This window comes from Euleptes europaea, chromosome 5, assembly GCF_029931775.1.
Source record: "Euleptes europaea isolate rEulEur1 chromosome 5, rEulEur1.hap1, whole genome shotgun sequence".
Lineage (NCBI taxonomy): Eukaryota > Metazoa > Chordata > Lepidosauria > Squamata > Sphaerodactylidae > Euleptes > Euleptes europaea.
Genome location: NC_079316.1, coordinates 8908488 through 8929674, shown reverse-complemented (window position 1 = coordinate 8929674; position 21187 = coordinate 8908488). Strand labels below are relative to the sequence as shown.

The window sequence follows — 21187 nt, the reverse complement described above, 5'->3', positions numbered from 1 at the left end:
AGAAGCGGACTCTGATCTGGAGAACCGGGTTCAATTCCCCATTCCTCCACATGAAGCCTGCTTGGTGACCTTGGGCCAGTCACAGTTCTCTCCGAACTCTCTCAGCCTCACCTACCTCACAAGGTATCTGTTGTGGGGAAGGGAAGGCGATTGTAAGCCTCTTTGAGACTCCTTAAGGTAGAGAAAAGCAGGGTATAAAACCCTTCTCTTCTTCTTTGTCTCTTCTTCCAACATTTTTCTTGTACATCAAATCAAGCCATCGAAACCTGGCTACTCAATCTAATGCAACACAACACTGAGAATGTTTAGTGGGATTCTTACTGAAACATGAAACTTTGTTCCTGGAATATTTTCCTGAAAGATCACTAGTTCAGTGACATATAGAGAAGAAACCCCAGTGGCAGAAGCAAAGAGGGTTCTCTGGCTCTGGCAGTCACTCCGCTCCACCCTCTTAATAAATTCTAATTTTCTAAAATATTAATAGTTTTAAAATATTAATAGCCATGTTGGGCTGCAGCAGAACAGTTAGGCCACTTTTGCATGGTCAATTTTGATGCTTGCTCAAAGCTCTTTTTTAAAATGCGACTTTAAAAATGCCTTTTCACGGCCCCGAAGCAAAAGGAGAAGTTGCACTCCCCCCACTCGCCTGCTCCTTTGTTCCTGTTTGCATAGCCATTAGCATATGCATAGCTAATGTGCCTCTGTCGTTTTGCATGGTTCCTTGAGGGAGATTCTTCTCGGCAAACTCCAAAAGTCATGTTAAATGGGCTCTTTAGTAATACGAAGCAGGTATGCGCCGGCTTTGCAGTCACTTCTGGAATGACGGTTCAGCGTGCAAAATTTAAAAAAAATATGCGGGGCAATTCAGCCTGGAACGCGCTGCTAATTACCGTGCAAAAATGGCCTTAGAATTGAACCCAGTAGCATCTTAGAGACCAACAAGAGTTTCAGGGTATAACCTTTCGAAAGTCAAAGCAATTCTAACTAAAATATTAATGTGTTCAGAATTTTACCATACAATCCACCCTCTGTACCAAAAATGCAACCAACATAATGAAGAGTTAAGCACCTGCCTTCTAAGAAAAGGATAAAAGTTTTTAGGGCTTACTTTTTGAAAAAGTCAGATACGCACCAGAGAGGGTTATAATATTATGCTTGGTGTGGAGAGAGTAGATATAGATCAGTTCTTCTCCCTCTCATTATACTAGAATATATAGTTGGCAAAATGTAGTTGCCTTGAACTAGATTCATATAAGTAGATTTTAAAATTCGCATTCACAAGTTGCTCAGATGCATGATACCCCTAAAAGCAAGTTTCCTTCAGGGCAAAAATTAATTGGACGACTGTTGATTTAAAGTCGTGCTTGTAGACTTCCCAGACACAGTATAGAAAACAGATTGCCAAGGGGACTTTTAAAAATATTCTTAATTACTTGTGCATCTATATTTTTACTGCAAGGTAGATAATATTGTATAATCCGAGAGGAGCTGTAGAACAGCTGTATAATGCTATGAGCGTCATCCGACCGAGATATTTTAAAGCTGGAATCACTTTTCATTTATACCTTTCTCTAATATAATTAAGTCAACATGCCTGAACTTAGGTAATGCCTTAAGAAATACGTGTGGGATTGGAAAAGACAAGGCGAAATAAAGAAAAGGGAGGGCAGAGGGAAATATACGCAATAGAACACACCTATCAGATGCGAGAACGATATATAAGGTGGTTCAGCTCATTCTTGAGCAACACAGAGTTACTTTTGCGTTGCCCAGAAAGTTGCCGTGAAATGCCAGAGATAAGTACCGTATTTATTCTCCTCCTCCTGCTCTACGTGATTGTACAGTCCGTGAAACTGCAATGGAAGAAAAGGCAATTTCCACCCGGGCCGGCTCCTCTCCCAATCATTGGAAGTTTATGGCAGCCGAAATTCGTTCGATTACATCGTGATACCCTGATGGAGGTATTTCTTTTCCAACACTTGAATCAGTTGGCTGAGTTTTAGGCTGAAAAGGGTGACAAGGAAGAGAACGTCAGGGGTGGTTTGCGGGCGAGCAAAGTTCAGCGGCTCTAATAGAGTGTGGCTGTTCGTGCTCTCCGACTGCAGCTGTTGCGCAGCTACAGTGTGCGTATTGTGGTTGCCGCTTTGGAAGTTGACTTGTTGTGTGACCGATGACAAGAGAATCCTTGCTTGAATACTCCAGTTTTGTTTTACAAACAGAGGGCTTTCCCGCATTCTCCTCACTTGTAGGTTCCTGTCTCTTTGGGGTTTTTCCCCTGTTCTGAACATGTTTTGCTCCCTCTAGTGGATATCAGGCAGGTTTACGTCTGGCGTATCTCCCTGCAGATTTACACAGCAGGTTTTTATGCTGGACATAAACCTTTGTGATATCGAATCGAACACTAGAGGGGAGAAACACACACACGCAGAACAGGACCTCCCCCCTCTGAAGAAACAGAACTTGCAAGCTAGGAAAACGAGAATGGGCCCATGAATGGGCAGTCTTCTCCTCTCCAGGCTAAACATACCCAGCTCCTTCAACCTTTGACTTATATAAGGCAATGGAGTTGCTGTGTTATGGTTTGACTTATAAGTCAAACCATAACACAGCAATGGAGTTGCTGGAAGACGAAGATCTCATGAGAACACCTTACCTTTTTGGGTTGCTTAAGCAATTTCTCACAACAAACTTTCTACATTACGTAGGAGGGATCTGGCTATAAAATTTAGGGTTCTCTGCCAAGTGTTGGGTACCAAGTGTCTTACACAACTCTTGGCAAGCATTTCCAAAAAACACCATGGAAGCTGGAGGCTTCACCATTGTGAAAGAATGCTTTGGTAATTTTACAATTCTGTGACAGCAATGGTTGAAAAAAAGGGGAGAGGAGTCATAGGCAGTGCAGTTAAAGCAGAGACAGCTTGGGGAGGGAGGCTGCTGACCCCACAAACCACGGGATAAGCCCTGACCTGGATGTCAGATCTCTGAAGCTAAGCAGGGTCGGCCCTTGTTAGCACTTGGATGGGAGACCACCAAGGAAGTCCAGGGTTGCTCTGCAGAGACAGGCAATGGCAAACCACCTCTGTTCGTCTCGCCTGACCTAGATGGCCCAGGCTAGCCTGATCTCATCAGATTGCGGAAGCTAAGCAGGGTCGGCCCTGGTTAGTGCTTGGAAGGGAGACCGCCAAGGACGTCCAGGGTTGCTAGGCAGAGGCAGGCAATGGCAAACCACCTCTTTTTGTCTTGCCTGAACTGGATGGCTGAGGCTAGCCTGATCTCATCAGATCGTGAAAGCTAAGCAGGTTCGGCCTTGGTTAGTATTTGGATGGAAGACTGCCAAGGAAGTCCAGAGTTGCTAGGCAGAGGCTTTTCCGTGGTTTTGTTCTTCTTCTTTTTTTTTTGTCCAGACAGATTAGAGACTCTGTTAGTGTCTTGCCTTGAAAATCCGATGAGGTTGAAAGCACTTTCCACCACCACACTGCCAGCTGGAGGGAGGGAAGTGAAAGCTGGGGAAGCAGAGACAGGGAGGGGGAAGCAGAGACTGACTGGAAGGAAGCAGGGGATGGGGGGACCAGGCTGGCGGTGAATGGGATTTCTTCTCCCCTGAGTCTTCGCAGGTCCCCCTCTTGCACATTGATAAATACTAGACATGAAAAATAAAACATGCTCACTGTTAACTGATGTGAGATGCTTGCCTTTCATGTTAGAGAAGGAGATCATGGCCTGGGTTTACTTTGCATAGGGGTCTTGAAAAATTCCATCCGTTTAGAAGCGAGAGCCACTTCAAATAGTCCCACTGCTTTACGTGAAGATACGGAAGCCGTGTGGCATCTTAAAAACCACGACAATTTGCATTCCATCATTAGCTTTTGGGTCCTACTCGAGGGTGGCACATCACCCCCAACCAAGATATCAACCTTCCCAACCAGAATCACATCTGTCTTGTCTAGATTCAGATTTGCTCTCAGCTAGTTGGCTACAACTTCAAGGTTATCATTTAGAGCATCTCTACCAGCCCCAGGAAGCTCGGATAGAGGGGATGTCAAAGTTGGTGTCCTTCTCATACTGATAGCAATCAACCCTCAAGCTCTAACCTGCCTCACTCAGCAGTCTGACAAATCATAAGACAAAAAGAACAGAAATCGGAGGGACGCCCCTGGTTAAACGCCATACTGCTGACTTGGCATCTCGAATGGAAATTCTCTGAGTCTCTAGTCTGTCTGAGAGAACTGTGACTGGCCCAAGGTCACCCAGCTGGCTTCATGTGGAGGAGTGGGGAAACCAACCAGGTTCTCCAGATTAGAGTCTGCCGCTCTTAACCACAACACCACGCTTAAGGTTTGCCAACCTCCAGGTACTAGCTGAAGATCTCCTGCTATTACAACTGATCATGAGACGATCGAGATCAGTTCACCAGGAGAAAATGGCTGCTTTGGCAATTGGACTCTATGGCATTGAAGTCCCTCCCCTCCCCAAACCATGCCCTCCTCAGGCTCTGCCCCAAAAAACTCTTGCTGGTGGCCAAGAGGGACCTGGCAACCCTAACCACGCTGGCTCTGGTGAAGTTGTATAGGTATAGAGGAAATTACAAGTTGTTTAAATCTAGAGCAAATTAAAACAGGATCACTGGATGGTGCTCACTGGTATTTTCCTAATGGTATTTTTCTAACAGGAAGCAAAAACCTTTGGGGACATCTACACTTTGTGGCTTGGTCGGGTCCCTTTGATTGTACTGAATGGATACCAAGGATTGAAAGATGGCCTCACGACCCACCCTGAAGATTTTTCTGGCCGGCCAATAACCCCTTTCTTCCGAACTATGGCAAACAAAAGGGGTAAGATTGTCCTGTTTTCATAGGAACCAAAAGGCAACGTTAGACATTCTTTGGGTTGCCAGACCTGGAAGGGACGGGGATGCTCTAGCATATTCCTCCAAAACGGCTATTGTTTCCATAGAGTCTTTTGAGGGATGTGCTAGAGCGTCCCTGTCACTTCTGGGTGTACCTCGGAAGGGACATTATTGCGCTAAGCCACGCCGTATGCGTGTGGGGATTGTCCCCCTTTTTCGCTGGTCTGTTTTCCCCGCCGGCCAGCTGAGGGGCAGCGGGCAGGCCTGTTAACTGGCGGGCAATCGCCCACCATTTATGGGCCCCTGGCAACCCTAATCGTTGGTACTGTGTGGTACCAACTCTATAGTCAAGACGGACTACATTTTTAACATAACTAGTATTCTAAAGTATGGCAGTTTTATTATTTGTTCTACCATTAGGTAAAGATAACTTCGAAGGGGAGAGTGCCGTATAAACCTGGGAATGGAGGGAGGGCAGGTGAGATTTTTGGAGTGCAAAGAGTATAGGAAAAACTACACTTTTCTTAGAAATCTCACTTTTCTACCTTGTAGAGCATCGCTGTAAAATTGGTGGGGAAAACCGGCCAGCTAAAGGGTAGCACAATAACGTCCCTTCAAAAGTAAATCCGGAAGTGGCCGGGAGGGATGATCTGGCATGTTCCTCAAAAAACTCTATGGAAACAATAGGGAAACCATTGGGAGGAGTATGCTAGAGTGTTCCTGTAACTTCCAGGTTTGAGGGGGGGAAACGATGATGTTCTAGCACATTCCTCCCAAAACTTTATGGTTTCCATAGAGTTTTTAGGGACATGCTAGAGTGTCCCTGTTACTTCCGGGTTCGATGGGGGGGGGAAACGATGATGCTCTAGCACATTCCTCCCAAAACTCTATGGTTTCCATAGAGTTTTTAGGGACATGCTAGAGTGTCCCTGTTACTTCTGGGTTTGATGGGGGGGAAACGATGATGCTCTAGCACATTCCTCCCAAAACTCTATGGTTTCCTTAGAGTTTTTAGGGACATGCTAGAGTGTCCCTGTCACTTCTGGGTTTATACCTGGAGATTTTAGAGGTGAAGCCCGGGGAAGGCAGGGTTTCTGGAGGGGAGGGACTTCAACAAGGTATAAGGCCATAAGGGCCCACCTTCCATGGCAGCCATTCTCTCCAAATGTAATAGGGGGAGATCAGTTGTAATAGGGGGAGAAAATGTAATAGCTATCCATGGCTACTAATCAAAATGAACATTAGTCATGATGCATGCCTATTCTCTCCAGGATCAGAGGAGCAGGCCCTGGGACACAGGCAGGATGTTGGTGGGCTTCCTAGAGGCACCTGGTTGGCCATTGGATAGGGTTGCTAACCTACAGGTACTAGCTGGACATCTGCTATTACAACTGATCTCCAGCTGATAGAGATCAGTTCACCTGGAGAAAAGGGCCACTCTGGCAATTTGACTCTATGGCATTGAAGTCCCTCCCCTCCCCAAACCCCGCCTTCCTCAGGCTCCGCCCCAGAAACCTTCCACCGGTGGCGAACAGGAACCTGGTGACCCTACCGCTAGCGTACACTTCCTCTGCATGTGGGCACCGGGCTCACAAACCGAGGGTTACTTGGTGGTACGGGGAGGGGCTAATGCACTTCTACGCACTTCCGGTCTCCATGCCTTGGATAAACGTACAGAGAAGAAATCATTATATCACAATTAGTGCATCTGCAATTGCCTTTATTTCTAATCTCGTGGAGCTTGGATTCTACCATCCAAATGTGTTATTCCCCCACCCCACCCCACCCCATCCGGTAAATAATAAGTATCCACAATTGTTTGCCACTGATTTTGAAACGGCTACAGGTATTATGCTGGCGACTGGAAGTACATGGAAGACTCAGAGGCGATTTTCCATCATGATCCTTAAGACCCTGGGCCTGGGGAAGAGAAGCCTGGAATACCAGATCCAAGAGGAAGCCTCCCACCTGGTGGAATTGTTTAGGGACCTGAAAGGTAAGGCATAGCTGGCAAAAAGTGCGCTTTTGTTTATCGTCTAGTTCAGTGATGGCGAACCTTTTAGAGACCGAGTGCCCAAACTGCAACCCAAAACCCACTTATCGCCAAGTGCCAATACGGCAATTTAACCTGAATACTGAGGTTTTAGTTTAGAAAAAACAACTCATACATTCACATATTTTGCGTTAAAAGAAAAACACAATAACAGAGCTTTCAATGATACAAACAACTTTTTATTGAAAGGTAAAAGTTTGCATTTGGCATGCATCTCTCCAGGACTCGGCCTCTGCTCAGCCATCGGACATTATTGTACTTAAGTAAACAATCATGCTGTGCCTGAACCTCCTCAAGAAGTGCTTGAAACTGTCGACAACTCAGAGCACGAGCCATGATGTAATTCACCATTTTTGTGACATCTTTGAGGACATCATCAAATTTTTTGAACAATTAATGTGATTTTTGCTGTTGTGTGCATGCTGATAATTTGTCTACCCTTGGCTCATACTTTGTAAGTTTGAGAGCAACACATGCAGCACTCAGGTCATCTGTTAGCCTGTTTCTGGTGTCAGATTTGATATAATTCAAAGCTGAAAACAGCTGCTCACAAGCATAAGATGATCCAAACAAAGTAAGGAAAGAAATCCCAAATGCTTTCATTGACATAAAATTATTTGGCAGAGAATTCCACACTTTAAGGATTTCATTTTCAGAACTAACTGTGCTGTCCTTTGTCATCCCTTCTATCTTCTCAAGTGTTTCACGCAGGTTATAGAATTTATTTTTCCAGATAGAGCTTTCTTGAAATTCTATTAGCTCCATTTCCAGATTTTCTAAATCTAACCAGTATAGGCAGGAAAGATCAAGTTCTTCAAATTTGGCTTTATCTGGAGAAGTAAGAAAACACAGGGTTGTCTCCATCTTAGGGAACTGTAAAAATCTGTTACTGAAATTCACCTTTGCAGCTGCTACAATGCTAGAAAATTCCTTGTAGATTTCCTGATGGCTTGTAGGATTGTCTACAAATGTTGTAGAATTTTCTAAATGCTTTTTTAGATGGGCGGGGCCCCAGACAAACTGAAGACGGGGGGCCCCCCCACAGCTCAGCTGAGAGGGGGGCGTGGCAAGGTGCTCGGCCACAGCCTCGGGGTCCAAACTGAAGACATGCTGGGCCCCGACAAACAGCTGAGCTGCGGCGGCAGCTCAGTTGAGAGAGAGGGAGGGCGCCAGCGCAGGCTTGGGGAGCATGGGCTTGGGGAGAAGGAGCACCGCCCTCAGCGCCCTCACCACGGCAACACGGCACAGCCCTAGGCAGACGCGACGGGTCCGCGCGTGCCCACAGAGAAGGCTCGACGTGCCGGCTGCGGCAAGCGTGCCATAGGTTCGCCAACACGGGTCTAGTTGTTCTTCTGTCGTCCTTGTTATCGTATTACTCCGTGAAAGAATTCACCATCAAAATGACCGCCATGTGATCTTGGTTTAGGGTTGCGAGGTCCCTCTTCGCCACCGGAGGGAGGTTTTTGGGGCAGAGCCTGAGGAGGGCGGGGTTTGGGGAGGGACTTCAATGTCATAGAGTCCAATTGCCAGAGCGACCATTTTCTCCAGGGGAACTGATCTCTATCGGCTGGAGATCAGTTGTAATAGCAGGAGATCTCCAGCTAGTACCTGGAGGTTGGCAACCCTATCTTGGTTCTCCAATGCAACTGAGAATTCCCAAGATTCAAATAATATTATCGCATGTTAATGTAAAGTAGGCTGTGAATGTGAGTGGATTTAGCACACGCCCTTGATTTAGGTGGTGGCGTTAAGAAAATAAAGGCAATAACTTTCTTTACAAGGGAATGAAAAGGGTAGCTTGTCTTTTCTCTCTACAGTTTTGGTGAAGCTGTTTAGTGGTTTTACTCAAAATTACAGATGTCGAAAGATCTCTGATCCTGCATCAGCAGTTATAAATATATGGTTAGTATTAAGAGAGTGAAAGCCTAATCCTCTGCTGCTATCTGCCGTAACCGCCTTGGAAACCTGGTTGAGTGTGCGTGGTATATAAACTAATTAAATACATGAAATATCCCCAGCCACTGAGTCCGGCTGCAGGGCAGGCAGGTGTGAGATATTGTCATTCTGCTTCAGTCCTATCTGCCTGCCAGCTAGCACAAGCAAAGACTTTTCCTCTGTTCTGTGGGTGATGTGAAAACTGCTCTACACTTTGCATTTCTAAATGGTAGTGTGGGAAAGTAGGCTGAACGACAGCAGCTGACCTACACATGAACATAGGAAGCTTCCTTATACGGAATCAGACCTTTGGTCCATCAAATCAGTATTGTCTACCCAGACCGGCAGCTGCTTTCCAGGGTCTCAAGCAGGGGTCTTTCACATCACCTACTTGCCTAGTTCCTTTCACTGGAGATGCCAGGAATTGAACCTGGGACCTTCTGCATGCCAAGCAGAGGCTCTACCACTGAGCCACAGCCCCTCTCCATGGCTCTCTAGGTCTCAGGCAGAGGTCTTTCACATCACCTACTTGCCTGGTCCCTTGAACTGGACATGCCAGAGATTGAACCTGGGACCTTCAGCATGCCAAGCAGAGGCTCTACCACTGAGCCACAGCCCCTCCCCAATTCTAGCGAATTCATGGCTGCCACGAGATTCGAACGAGAAAATGCCTGGACCACTGCTCAGATTCTTGTCCTTTGTATGTCAGATCTGCAAAACTGGCTAACAATCCCCAACACTAGATATATGCTGCTCAAGATCAATTGATCAAGGAGCTTCTAAGGGATAAAAGGAAAGGGAAAAAAGGAAAGGCTCACAATCCACACAATTCCCTCCCATTCCAGGACAGCCCATGAATCCTTCCCTCTCCCTCATGCTCGCCGTTTCGAACGTGATCTGTGCCGTCGTCTTCGGCCACCGTTTCTCCCACGACAACGAAGGGTTCCGTCAGCTGCTGGAAACCGTTGAGCATATGTTCAGTCTTGGAGGTACTTTCTGGCAATATGTGAGCAAACCGATTTTTTTTTTGGCTTCTTTTTTCTCTGTTCCCTGAAAGAGGCAGGATAAGATGTCAGTGTTACTAGACCATTTGCAAAGATTTGTGGTAGACGTGTCGGTCTGCAGAAGCTCAGTGAGAGGAGAGCGTCTTTAGAAAAATTATAAGAGCAGCCGCCTTGTGGAAAACTTTAGTGGGCGAGAGCTTTTTGATATAATGTTGATTTCCGGAGCTAGCAATGCACTTTATGAATTCAAATGAGTTGATTAAAAATTATTTTTATTTTGTATGTACTTAATATATAGCCTGCCTTTCTCACTGAAACACAAGATGGATTGTGTGTGTGTGTGTGTGTGTGTGTGTGTGTGTGTTAAGTGCCGTCAAGTCACTTCCGACTCCTGGTGACTCTATGGATCAATGTTCTCCAAAATGTCCTATCCTTAACAGCTTTGCTCAGGTCTTGCAAATTGAGGGCCCTGGCTTCCTTTATAGAGTCAATCCATCTCTTGTTGGGTCTTCCTCTTTTCCTGCTGCCTTCAACTTTTCCCAGCAGGATTGTCTTTTCCAGTGACTCTTGTCTTCTCATAATGCGACCAAAGTCCGACAGCCTCAGTTTAGTCATTTTAGCTCCTAGGGTCAGTTTAGGCTTGATTTGATCTATGACCCACTGATTTGTTTTTTGGGTGGTCCACGGTATCCATAACACTCTTCTCCAACACCACATTTCAAAAGAATCTACTTACTTCTTGTCAGTTTTCTTCATTGTCCAGCTTCCACACCCATATATAGTAATAGGAAATACGATGGCATGAATTAACTTGGTTGCCAGTGAAGAAGAAGAGTTGGTTTTTATATGCCGATTTTCTCTACCACTTAAGGAAGAATCAAACCGGCTTACAATCACCTTCCTTTCCCCTTCCCACAACAGACACCCTGTGAGGTAGGTGGGGCTGAGAGAGGTCTAAGAGAGATGTGACTAGCTCAAAGTAACCCAGCTGGCTTCATGTGTAGGTGTGGGGAAACCAACCCGGTTCTCCAAATTAACTCAGAAGGAAGTCCCATGGCTTCTTTAGATGACTTGAACATGCAGGGAGGTTTATACCAGAGAAGACAACCCCATGGGCCCGCTCTTTCACTAGATACCTTCCAGGACCTTGCAGATATCCACAGTTTCTCACTGCTTCTCATTGATCTTCTCCTTTCTAGCTCTATGATATGCTGCCCTGGCTTATGCACTACCTCCCGGGTCCTCACAACGATGTTTTTTCTGGCTGCGACACTGTACGTGCGTTCATAAAGTCAGAGATCCACCTGCACCAGGAAAGAAGTGTTCTGCAGGAGCCAGAAGACTACATTGATTATTACCTTGCTCAAATAGAGAAGGTAAGTGGCTGCTATGTCCGAAGCCAGAACTGTTTTGAAAACATATGTGGCTGGATCCCTCAGAGGACTTCCCCTGGTGTCAGTTCCTCCCTCCAACTGCACCCCTCTAATTCCCCATTCACTGGAGTTGTCATTGCCAACCTCCAGGCAAGGCCTGGAGATCTCCTGGAATAACAACTGATCTCCAGACAATAGAGATCAGTTCCCCTGGAGAAAATAAACAGGTCGCAGGTAAGGAGCCCCTTTGGAGAAGAAGGTGTTCGTCAATTCAGCTTCCTCTGTTTATAGGATTTTAACATCATCTCCGAACAACAGCAAATGTCTAGGGTTGCCAGGTCCCTCTTCGCCACCGGCGGGAGGTTTTGGGGGCGGAGCCTATGGAGGGCAGGATTTGGGGAGGGGAAGGACTTCAATACCATAGAGTCCAATTGCCAAAGCAGCCATTTTCTCCAGGTGAACTGACCTCTATTGGCTGGAGATCAGTTGTAATAGCAGGAGATCTCCAGCTAGTACCTGGAGGTTGGCAACCCTACAAATGTCCCACTTGAAAAGGGCACACATTTTTGACTAATTCATTATTTATAACTTCAGACAACATACAAGGTTATCTGTACTGGAAATGTCTTCTTCAATTATATAGAAATGGTTATTCATTCTACCTTTTATCTTAAAGTCTGTTCAAAAGCAGTGATTACAAGTTTCTCATAGGTATGAATACTTTTTGGCATACTTAGACGTTTCTGCACTGGGCCTCAACAAATTATATTGACTGATAATGTGTTAGACGGCATCTAATGTACACAAGACTGCACATTACTACTTTATTTTCTGGCTGTTCTTCAAGGCTATTTTATTTTTCATCTCTGAACTCCTTTTTACGGCATGCTTTAGCTGAGAGGCCGGGCTAGCTTTATTTTTGTCCACCGAGACAGTTTCTGTGATTTTTTGGGGGGGGTCAAACCTAACAACAGTTCCTCTATATTTTTGGCTAGATGTTCAGGAAAAGGGAGAAACATTTTTTTTTTAAAAAAAAAACCTGAGTGAATTGAGCAAGGAACCCAAGCTCATGCCAAGAGGGAGCGTGTACCTGTTACAGGAAGTGGCTCGAGACAATGCAAGCAAGACATATTGTTAGATAGCCTAGATTTCAAGAGGTATTAGCAAAACAGAGAAAGCAGATGGATAGTAAAGGAATCAGTTGGCTCCCCCACATCCTCAGTTGCCTCCCTTGATTAAGATCCTGTTCATTTTTTCCCCACTTCTGCATACATTTTGCTCCCTCTAGTGGCCAATTTGATATCAAACAAATTTATTTTCCGCACGTCTCCCTGCAGATTTAAACTGCATTTTTTTTAACGCTGAATATAAACTTGTTTGATATTGAATCAACCATTAGAGGGAGCAAAACACGTGAGGAACTAACACCCCCCCCCCCAAGAAACAGGAACTTACAAGTCAGGAAACGGAGAATGTGGAAAAACCCAATGTCAGTGTGAGGTTCTTCTGCTGCCCTCAGCAATCCCAATAAGTCACTTGCTCAGACAGATAAATCAGAAGCAGGTAAACGTTTATTGAGGAGCATGTAGGTATACAGCATGAGCAATCCACGAAGTCAAAGCTGCTAATGGCGACCACAACTACAAAGCATAACTTTAAGCCTAACACCATCCCAGGTGCGAAGCGGCCTGGGGATCAAAAGATAGCAGGGCCTGGTAGGAAGCAGGGGAGTAAACCAGCCATAATACTGTGAGGCCCGCTAGTGGCTCAAGGTTGGCGCAGGGAGGGAGGATGGGAGAGTGAGCAGGGAGGATGGGAGAGTGAGCTGCTTGCACAGTTGGAAACGAAACCAAATCAATGGGCCTAACTCATGTCAAGAGCCAGCCCAAAGTGCTTGACATAACAAGAACCACACCCATTAGAACAGTAATACGCATGACTCATGGCATGACACTTGACACTAGAACAAAACCAGGTCAGACATCAGGCAGGACTCTGACAGTCTGAGAGAAAGCCAGTATAGAGAACAGGGTTCGAGTGTGTGGCCATTTATGCACGGGAGGTTTTGCGTTGGATTTGCCCTCTCTGGATGCCCATTTTCCCCATCCGAATTCTCAGAACTCAAAAATAAGCCCCCATGCAGAGTTTTGAGAATTCGGATTGGGAAACTGTGCATCTAAGAAGCAGCAAATCCAAGGCCAAACCTCCCATGCATAAATGGCCTGTGTTTGTGATTACAATGACATGCATAAGAAATTAAATGGGCAGCTGGGAGGGGGGAAAGGAAGCATTTTAGCCAGCTCCAGTGCAAAAAGAACACCTGTATGCAGATTAGGGCTGTTGAAAAAAAAATCGGGAAAATTTGGGTTTGGGTTTATTGGCCTCCCCCCACCCCCAGGAAAACCCGAATGCTGAATTTCCTATACCAGTAAAGGTAGGAATTCGGCTTTAAATTCGGGATTCCTGAAAAATTCAGCCATTTAAACCCATTTCATGGCTTTTCGCAGCTCCTGGGGGGGGGGCATTTTTGCAGTTAGAGTCCCCAATTTTCAGGGTAGCTAGAAAGGACTACCCTTGAAAGAACTCCCGAGTTTAGTAAAGATTGGGTCAAGGGGTCTGGAGTTACGGGGTCTGGAAGGGGTCGCCCCGTCCTCCTCCATTGAAATGCATTGGCAAAGTGGCTGTATTCAGATGCTTTAGTGTGATCTTTGCAATGTATCTCAATGGAGAAGCGGGGCTTTAAATGGTGGGAAAGTTTGCCCTGAGCCTGCATAGAGAGACAATGTATCACGTGAGTGAAAGTACCCATGCATAAATGACCTGAGTCAAGAGTTCTCTTCATCATAGATCAGATAGGTGAAGGCTGCGAACAACAGGAAAGCAGTGGGAGAAGATGTCACAAAGAGAGGTTCCATCAAAAGAGTAATCCATCCATTCCAAGTGTGTGAGGATTACTCCCGACAGTTGACAGACAGGCAAAGTAGGCTTAACATAAAATATAATCTACGGAAGTAGAGTTAACATACAAGCTAACCCTACTTTGGAAGAGCCCCGTGACGCAGAGTGGTAAGCCGCAGTACTGCAGTCCAAGCTCTGCTCACAACCTGAGTTCGATCCCGACGGAAGTCGGTTTCAGGTAGCCGGCTCAAGGTTGACTCAGCCTTCCATCCTTCCGAGGTCGGTAAAATGGGGACCCAGCTTGCTGGGGGTAAAGGGAAGATGTCTGGGGAAGGCACTGGCAAACCACCCCATAAACAAAGTCTGCCTAGAGAACTTCGGGATGTGACGTCACCCCATGTGTCAGGAATGACCCGGTGCTTGCACAGGGGACCTTTACCTTTTACCTAACCCTACTTCCCTTTATATCCTTATGACTGCAACTAGGGAACATTTTAACCAAAAAAAATTTCCCATCAAACTTGCAGCCAACTTTGGAGACCCCACAGGGTTTTCAAGGCAAGAGACTAACAGATGTGGGTTTGCCTTTGCCTGCCTCTGCGTAGCGACCCTGGACTTCATTGGTGGTCTCCTGCCCAAATATTGACCAGGGTCGACCCTGCTTCACTTCCAAGACCTTACAAGATCAGGGCATTTTTTTAAACCACTCGTTGGATGAAATTTGATAGGGATACTGGGGACAAGCAGTTATAAGTTGCTTTGGGGCTGCCATTTGGCATCTCTGGTTTTAACCAAAGGAATGAATCGTGGGAGCCATGTGCCTCTGTACATGCTATGCAAAATCTTGTTTTATCAGGGTTCTGATTTGTTTGTACTGAAGCTGAAAATCCAGACATGGCCCGTTTCAGCCAACATTATGACCATGTATATCAGGAGGATCCACACACAGTGGGTGGCTTCTGAGTATGTGCGATTACAATGTAGGGAAAATGTCCTTTTTAAAGCTTGCTTCTGACTGGCTTCCTGACTTGGTGTCTTCTCCCTGTCTGATCAAACTACCTCTGTTATGCTCTCTGTCATAAGAACATAAGAACATAAGAAAAGCCCTGCTGGATCAGACCCAGGCCCATCAAGTCCAGCTGTCTGTTCACACAGCGGCCAACCAGGTGCCTTTAGGAAGTCCACAAACAAGACGACTGCAGCAGCACCATCCTCCCTGCGTTTCACAGCACCTAATATAATAGACATGCTCCTCTGATACTGTAGAGAATAGGTATGCATCCTGACTAGTACTCTCCCATAATACTAGAACGCGGGGTCATCTTCTGAAGCTGGAGGGTGAGAGATTCAAAACTGATAAAAGGAAGTATTTTTTCACACAACACATAGTAAAACTGTGGAACTCCCTGCCCCAAAATGTGGTGATGGCTGCCAAATTGGAAGGCTTTAAGTGGGGAGTGGACATGTTCATGGAGGAGAGGGCTATTCATGGCTATTAGTCAAAATGGATACTAGTCATGATGCATACCTATGCTCTCCAGGATCAGGGGCGTTGGCCACTGTGTGAACAGACTGCTGGACTTGTTGGGCCTTGGTCTGATATAGCAGGGCTTTTCTTATGTTCTTATAGCCTCTCGTAAAGCCTTCCAAGTTGGCAGCCATGACCGCATCCTGGGGCAGGGAGTCCCACAATTTAACTGTCCTTGAAATATTGCCAAGTGTTCTGCTTCTGTTGACTGAGACAGGGTGCCCACCACTTCAGACTTCATGGGATTCTTTTTTCAAAAATGAGGGAACACATCAGAAGGCTCTCTTTGCCTATGTGAAGCCACAAGCCCCAAAGGATTTATTAACATAAATATCACCACAGCATTCTAACACCCCATTTTCCTCTGTCCTGTCCTATAGACCAAAGACCAGCCAAAGCCAGCCTATGATGAAGACAACATGATCCAGAGCATATTTGACCTGTTCTTGGGTGGGACAGAGACATCTAGTGCCACACTTACCTGGGCATTGCTCTATATGGTGGCCTATCCTGACGTCCAAGGTGAGTGAAGAATGAGAGCCATTCCTAGAGTGGCCAGCTCCAGGTTGGGAAATCCCTGGAGATTTGGGGGTGGAGCATGGGGAGGGTAGTAGGAGGGGCCTCGGCAAGATATCCTTCCATAGAGTCCACCTGCCAAAGCAGCCATTTTCTTCAGGGGAACTGACCTCTGTCATCTGGAGATCAGTGGTAATTCTGGGGAATCTCCAGGCCCCACCTGCAGGCTGGCAACTCTATCCATTCCCAGTCTTTCACCATTTTGGAGCAACTGGTCCATTTAGTTCTATTCTGACTGCCTGTGGTTTTCTGTGGTCTCAGGGAGAACAGTCGTACTTACTAGTTTGTACTGGAGATGCTAGGGATTGAATCTGCATGTGAACCTGCATTCTTTCTTCAAAGGAAAGGGAGGCTCTGTCCTGAGTACCTGGGATTTATCCACCTAGCTCTGGTCTAGCTCACCCCCTCATCCAGTATCTTTCCCTCAGATCATAGAAAAAAAGTCTTTGGATACAAGAATATGGAGGTGGGCCCTATCAAGGCTGACCCTGCCTTGGTGCAGTAACGCAACCAAGCTTTACCTGGGTTTAGTCTCAGTAAACTGCCCGAGCAACACATACAATAAATCAAAAGAAGGCTTTCTAGAAAAAATATTAAGAAAAGATATTAAGAACAAGGCATATAGTACAGTGGCAGCGAAATACACAAAAATAACAAAACCTACTAGCTATCAGTCCAAGCTCTGCTCACAGCCTGAGTTCGATCCCAACGGAAGTCGGTTTCAGGTAGCCGGCTCAAGGTCGACTCAGCCTTCCATCCTTCTGAGGTTGGTGAAATGAGGACCCAGCTTGCTGGGGGTAAAGGGAAGATGACTGGGGAAGGCACTGGCAAACCACCCCGTAAACACAGTCTGCCTAGCAAACATCGGGATGTGACGTCACTCCATGGGTCAGGAATGACCCGGTGCTTACACGGGGGACCTTTACCTTTTACTAGGTATCTTACTTACGGGAGTCCTAACACAGTATAGTTGGTTCTTCAGACAAAGAGTTCCGGATCATAATACAACTATCTTCTTGGAGCAAGGAAGGGTATGGAGGAAAGGATAAAGGGATCCTGATTCTTCTTTCTAACTTTATGTTTAAACAAATGCTGGCCATAAGCTCCTGACCTCCTCAACCAGTCACTGGGCAGTATCCATGGGGCTTTCCAGAGTGAGTTCCACCTCCCCTAGCAGATTCACAGCTGGACTGTATGGGCTAGTTAATGGACCTGAGTAGATGGCCTTGAGCAGAAACTGCCTGTGTGTGTGTATGTTTCTCTCTCTTTCTCTCTCTCTTTCTCTCTCTGCGTGTGTGTGTGTGTGTGTGGCTAACACCTGCAGAGGACAGTGAACTTAGCTGGAGCCAACTGGAAAATTCCTCTAAGATGACTTCTCTCTTGACAGCTCCACCCCGCCCTCAGCTCCTTGGCAAGTGCAACCTCTGTGCTTGTCTATACGCATGAGAGAGAAGGTTTGCAGACGTGTGTGAAAATCTGTTTCGTCAATCTGTAGGGCAGGGGTGTCTGTTGGTATTGGAGTTCATTCATGTAACTCTACGCATAGATAATCTGTTTGTTTGTTTCCCTCAGCAAAAGTCCAGAAGGAGATAGATGCCGTTTTGTCTCCCTGCCAAACCATCTGCTATGAGGACCGCAAGAACTTGCCTTACACGAACGCCGTGATTCACGAGGTCCAGCGCTTCAGCAACGTTGTCTCAACGGGGATGCCCAGGTTATGCATGAAAGACACAATGATCCGACAGTTTCCTGTTAAAAAGGTCAATAGATATCTCCTTCCTATCAACATTTTAGAAAAGAGTGCACAATTTTTTTTTTAGTGTCATTGCTTTACCGTCCACTTCAATGTAGGATCCTAAAGAACTGGTGGTGGAAAGTGCTGTTGAGTCACATCTGACTAACAGTGGTCCTGTAGGATTTTCAAGGCAAGAGATGAACAGAGGTGGTTTGCCAGTGCCTGCCTCTGTGTAGCAACCCTGGACTTTATTGGAGGTCTCCTATTCAAGTGCTAATCAGGGCCATCCCTGCTTAGTTTGCATGATCAGATGAGATCGGGCTAGCCTAAGGCATCCAGGTTATAGAATCATAGAATCATAGAGTTGGAAGGGACCACCAGGGTCATCTAGTCTAACCCCCTGACTGATGCAGTCAGGGCCCTAAACCATTAGATTATCTAATATGGACAGGGGTCATCCGCATGGAAGATAGGCAAGAGACTTCCGGGTCCATCAAAACATGGATCATGTAGACCTTCACATTTAGCTGGCCTGATGAATAGCTATTGAGACATCACCAGGTGGAAAGCAACCCTGCTCAAGCTGAACTGGTATGGGTCCTGTCAGCTTTCTTCATTGTCCAGTTTCATACCCATACACAGTAATGGGGAACACTATAGTAGAAGCCATAATGATGCTTCCTTAGCGTGAATTATATAAAAACAGTATCCTTAAAAACGCTTCCGACCAAGTCACCTGGGACAAAGTCTTAGCATGATTTCCAGTTTTGTTCTTGCCCTGAAATCTTGTTCTTTGTGCAGACGTTCCTTTGTGAATTGAACACTGGGGCAGTACCCCCTTTCCCTTCAACTTTTCTGAATTTAAATTCTTCTTCTTTTTCCTCACAGGGCTCTGTAATATTTTCAAACATGGCTTCTTCCTTGTACGATCCTAAGGAATGGGAGACACCTCGACAGTTCAACCCAAACCACTTCCTTGACAAAGATGGGAACTTCATAGCCCGAGAAGCCTTCATTCCGTTTTCTCTAGGTGACCGCACAGATTATTATAAACTAATTTAAGAAAGTTGGGCTTTCGTGTTCCTTCTGTGGCCATCCAGGACCATTTGCTAACGTTTCCAGCCTCCAGGGGGGACATGGGGATCCCCTGGAATTACAGCTCATCTCCAGACTGCAGAGATCAGTTCCCCTGGAGGAAACAGATGCTTCAGAGGGTGTACTGTATGACATTGAACCCCACTGAGGTCCCAGTCATCCCCAGGCTTCATCCCCAAATCTCCAGGAGTTTCTCAACCTGGATCTGGCAACCCTACCCCCCATCCCCTGCCAGTGGCCAGGGGGGACATGGCAACCATACCGTTTGCGCATGGGGATCCCCCCCCCTTGAGTGGCACACACGATGCGCCTGCTTTATTGGAAAGCTTCTGTACGATTCCATGCTCTTTCCAAGTATGGTTTTTGGGGCTCACGGGGCTTTCCCGTTTAAGCCACAGCAAAGAAAAGCCTCCTTTGCACTGACTTCAAAAGGCAAATGGCGCACCAGCTGGAGCCAGAGCCTATGTGAGAAAGCTTTGCCTGTGGCCAATTCGGGGGAAGAGAGGGAAGAGCTCATTGGTGGGCTGCCAGGCCTACTGCTATGGGGGGAGACCTCCCTCCAGCATCCCGTCTTGGCAGCTGCCTCTCCAAGCAGCAGTGGGAGAATTAAAAAAAAAAAAAACCCCACTGACAACCTGTGTGCTGTGATGCCACTTGCAGAAAAAATCCAGAAGTGATGTTGGGTAGCTCCAGGAATTGCCAGAAACTGTATGGTTTTACCATAGAGCTCTTACCCAGTTTCTGGCAATTTCTAGAGTTACTGATGTCACTTCTGGGTTTTCCCCAAAAGGGACATCACAGTGCTCAGGAAGCCACGCCCGTTTTCCCTAGAGCTCCTGCTGGTTGGCTGGTGGCACAGACATGGAAGCCTATGACATCCTGTACAATGTGATGTCCCTTTTGGGGAAAACCCAAGAGGGACATCAATAGCTCTAGGAATTGCCTGGCAACCCTACCTTTATGACCCAATCTAGTCTGGGTGTAGCATTTTGTACAAATTGTAGTTTCTAGAAAGTCTTCAAGGTGTCAGAATCAGGCATTTACCTGTAGCATCCCATAAGCAAACACACTCAGGCAGGTGATCCTGAAGCAGTATACTTTATTAGGAGCATCAAGGTAAATATAAGAACTGACTGTATAGAAACAGAGGAAGGCTGCTAATGACCACAATAGGGAAAGCTCTAGCTTAAAAGCACTTTAGCCACTAAAGGAAAACACAATGAGGTAAACCCGAGATAAGAATTCTCATGAAGTGTAGACCAAACAACTAGGCAGCTGCAGGAAGGGAAGTATACACAGTATTTACAGGCATGTGAACCAAGGTCGCTTGACACGGGGCCAGAGCCAGGCCAGAACCAGCAATGGTCTGACAGAGTCATGTCAAGGGATCAGGCCTGAAGCAGCAAAGGCCTGACACAAGGGTTGCCCCATGTAGGGCACATGGCAGTAGTCTGATCTAGATGTTACCAGGGCACAGTGGCAAAGTCTTTCTTGCCCAGGAAGAGCTGCAGTTGGCTCACCAGCAGAAGCTAATGAAAGGCACCCCTGGCTGCCGCTGCCACCAGTTTATCCAACAGAAGTCCCGGGTCCAGCAACACTCCAACCTACAAACCTGCTCCTTCCTATTATGAATGAGCAAGCAGAATGTAAAAGACCCAAATCACCACATGCTTATTGCCTTTTGTAACCTCTCCCCACCCCTCCTGGCTCTTTCCCTACAGGGCAGCGCGTATGTTTGGGAGAACATCTGGCAAGGACAGAACTCTTTGTTTTCTTCTCCAACCTCATGAGGGCATTCAACTTCTCGCTGCCAGATGGAGTAAAAGAAGTCAACATTGAACCGATTTGGGGGGCAACCTTGAAGCCGCACCACTTTGAGATCTGCGCTGTTCCTCGATAGGCCATTTTTAGTGTCTGTGGTAGCGTGTGTTCAGAAAAAAAGCTTGGTACCCACCGATAACAAGATATGGATTTCTGGTTCTTCTTTAGAAACCCAATCATCTTAAAGACAAATAAGACAATTTTCTATTTGGCGGTGGAAAGCGCCATCAACTTGCAGCTGATCTACCGGTTTGCAAGGCAAGGGAGAAACAGAGGTGGTTTGCCATTGCCTGAGTAACATCCCTGAACTTCCTTGGTGGTCT

General features: G+C 46.3%; 1 protein-coding gene across 1 annotated transcript; it reads left to right on the top strand.

The window, feature by feature from the left end:
- Window positions 1-1765: 1765 nt before the first annotated feature.
- Window positions 1766-20943, top strand: LOC130477398 (cytochrome P450 2J4-like). Its single transcript, XM_056849335.1, has 9 exons — window positions 1766-1961; window positions 4670-4832; window positions 6693-6842; window positions 9680-9840; window positions 11038-11214; window positions 16018-16159; window positions 17786-17973; window positions 18837-18978; window positions 20765-20943. The coding sequence occupies exons 1-9, from the start codon at window positions 1788-1790 to the stop codon at window positions 20941-20943; spliced, it is 1476 nt and encodes a 491-aa protein (XP_056705313.1). The 5' UTR covers window positions 1766-1787.
- The last annotated feature ends 244 nt before the right edge of the window (window positions 20944-21187 follow it).

Bases quoted from the DNA above. Each gene is read 5' to 3' on its own strand.
- LOC130477398 (XM_056849335.1), top strand. From the start codon at position 1,788: ATGCCAGAGATAAGTACCGTATTTATTCTCCTCCTCCTGCTCTACGTG. The intron at 1,962-4,669 runs GTATTTCTTTTC...TTTTTCTAACAG, and splicing joins ATCGTGATACCCTGATGGAG to GAAGCAAAAACCTTTGGGGA. The intron at 11,215-16,017 runs GTAAGTGGCTGC...CCTGTCCTATAG, and splicing joins ACCTTGCTCAAATAGAGAAG to ACCAAAGACCAGCCAAAGCC.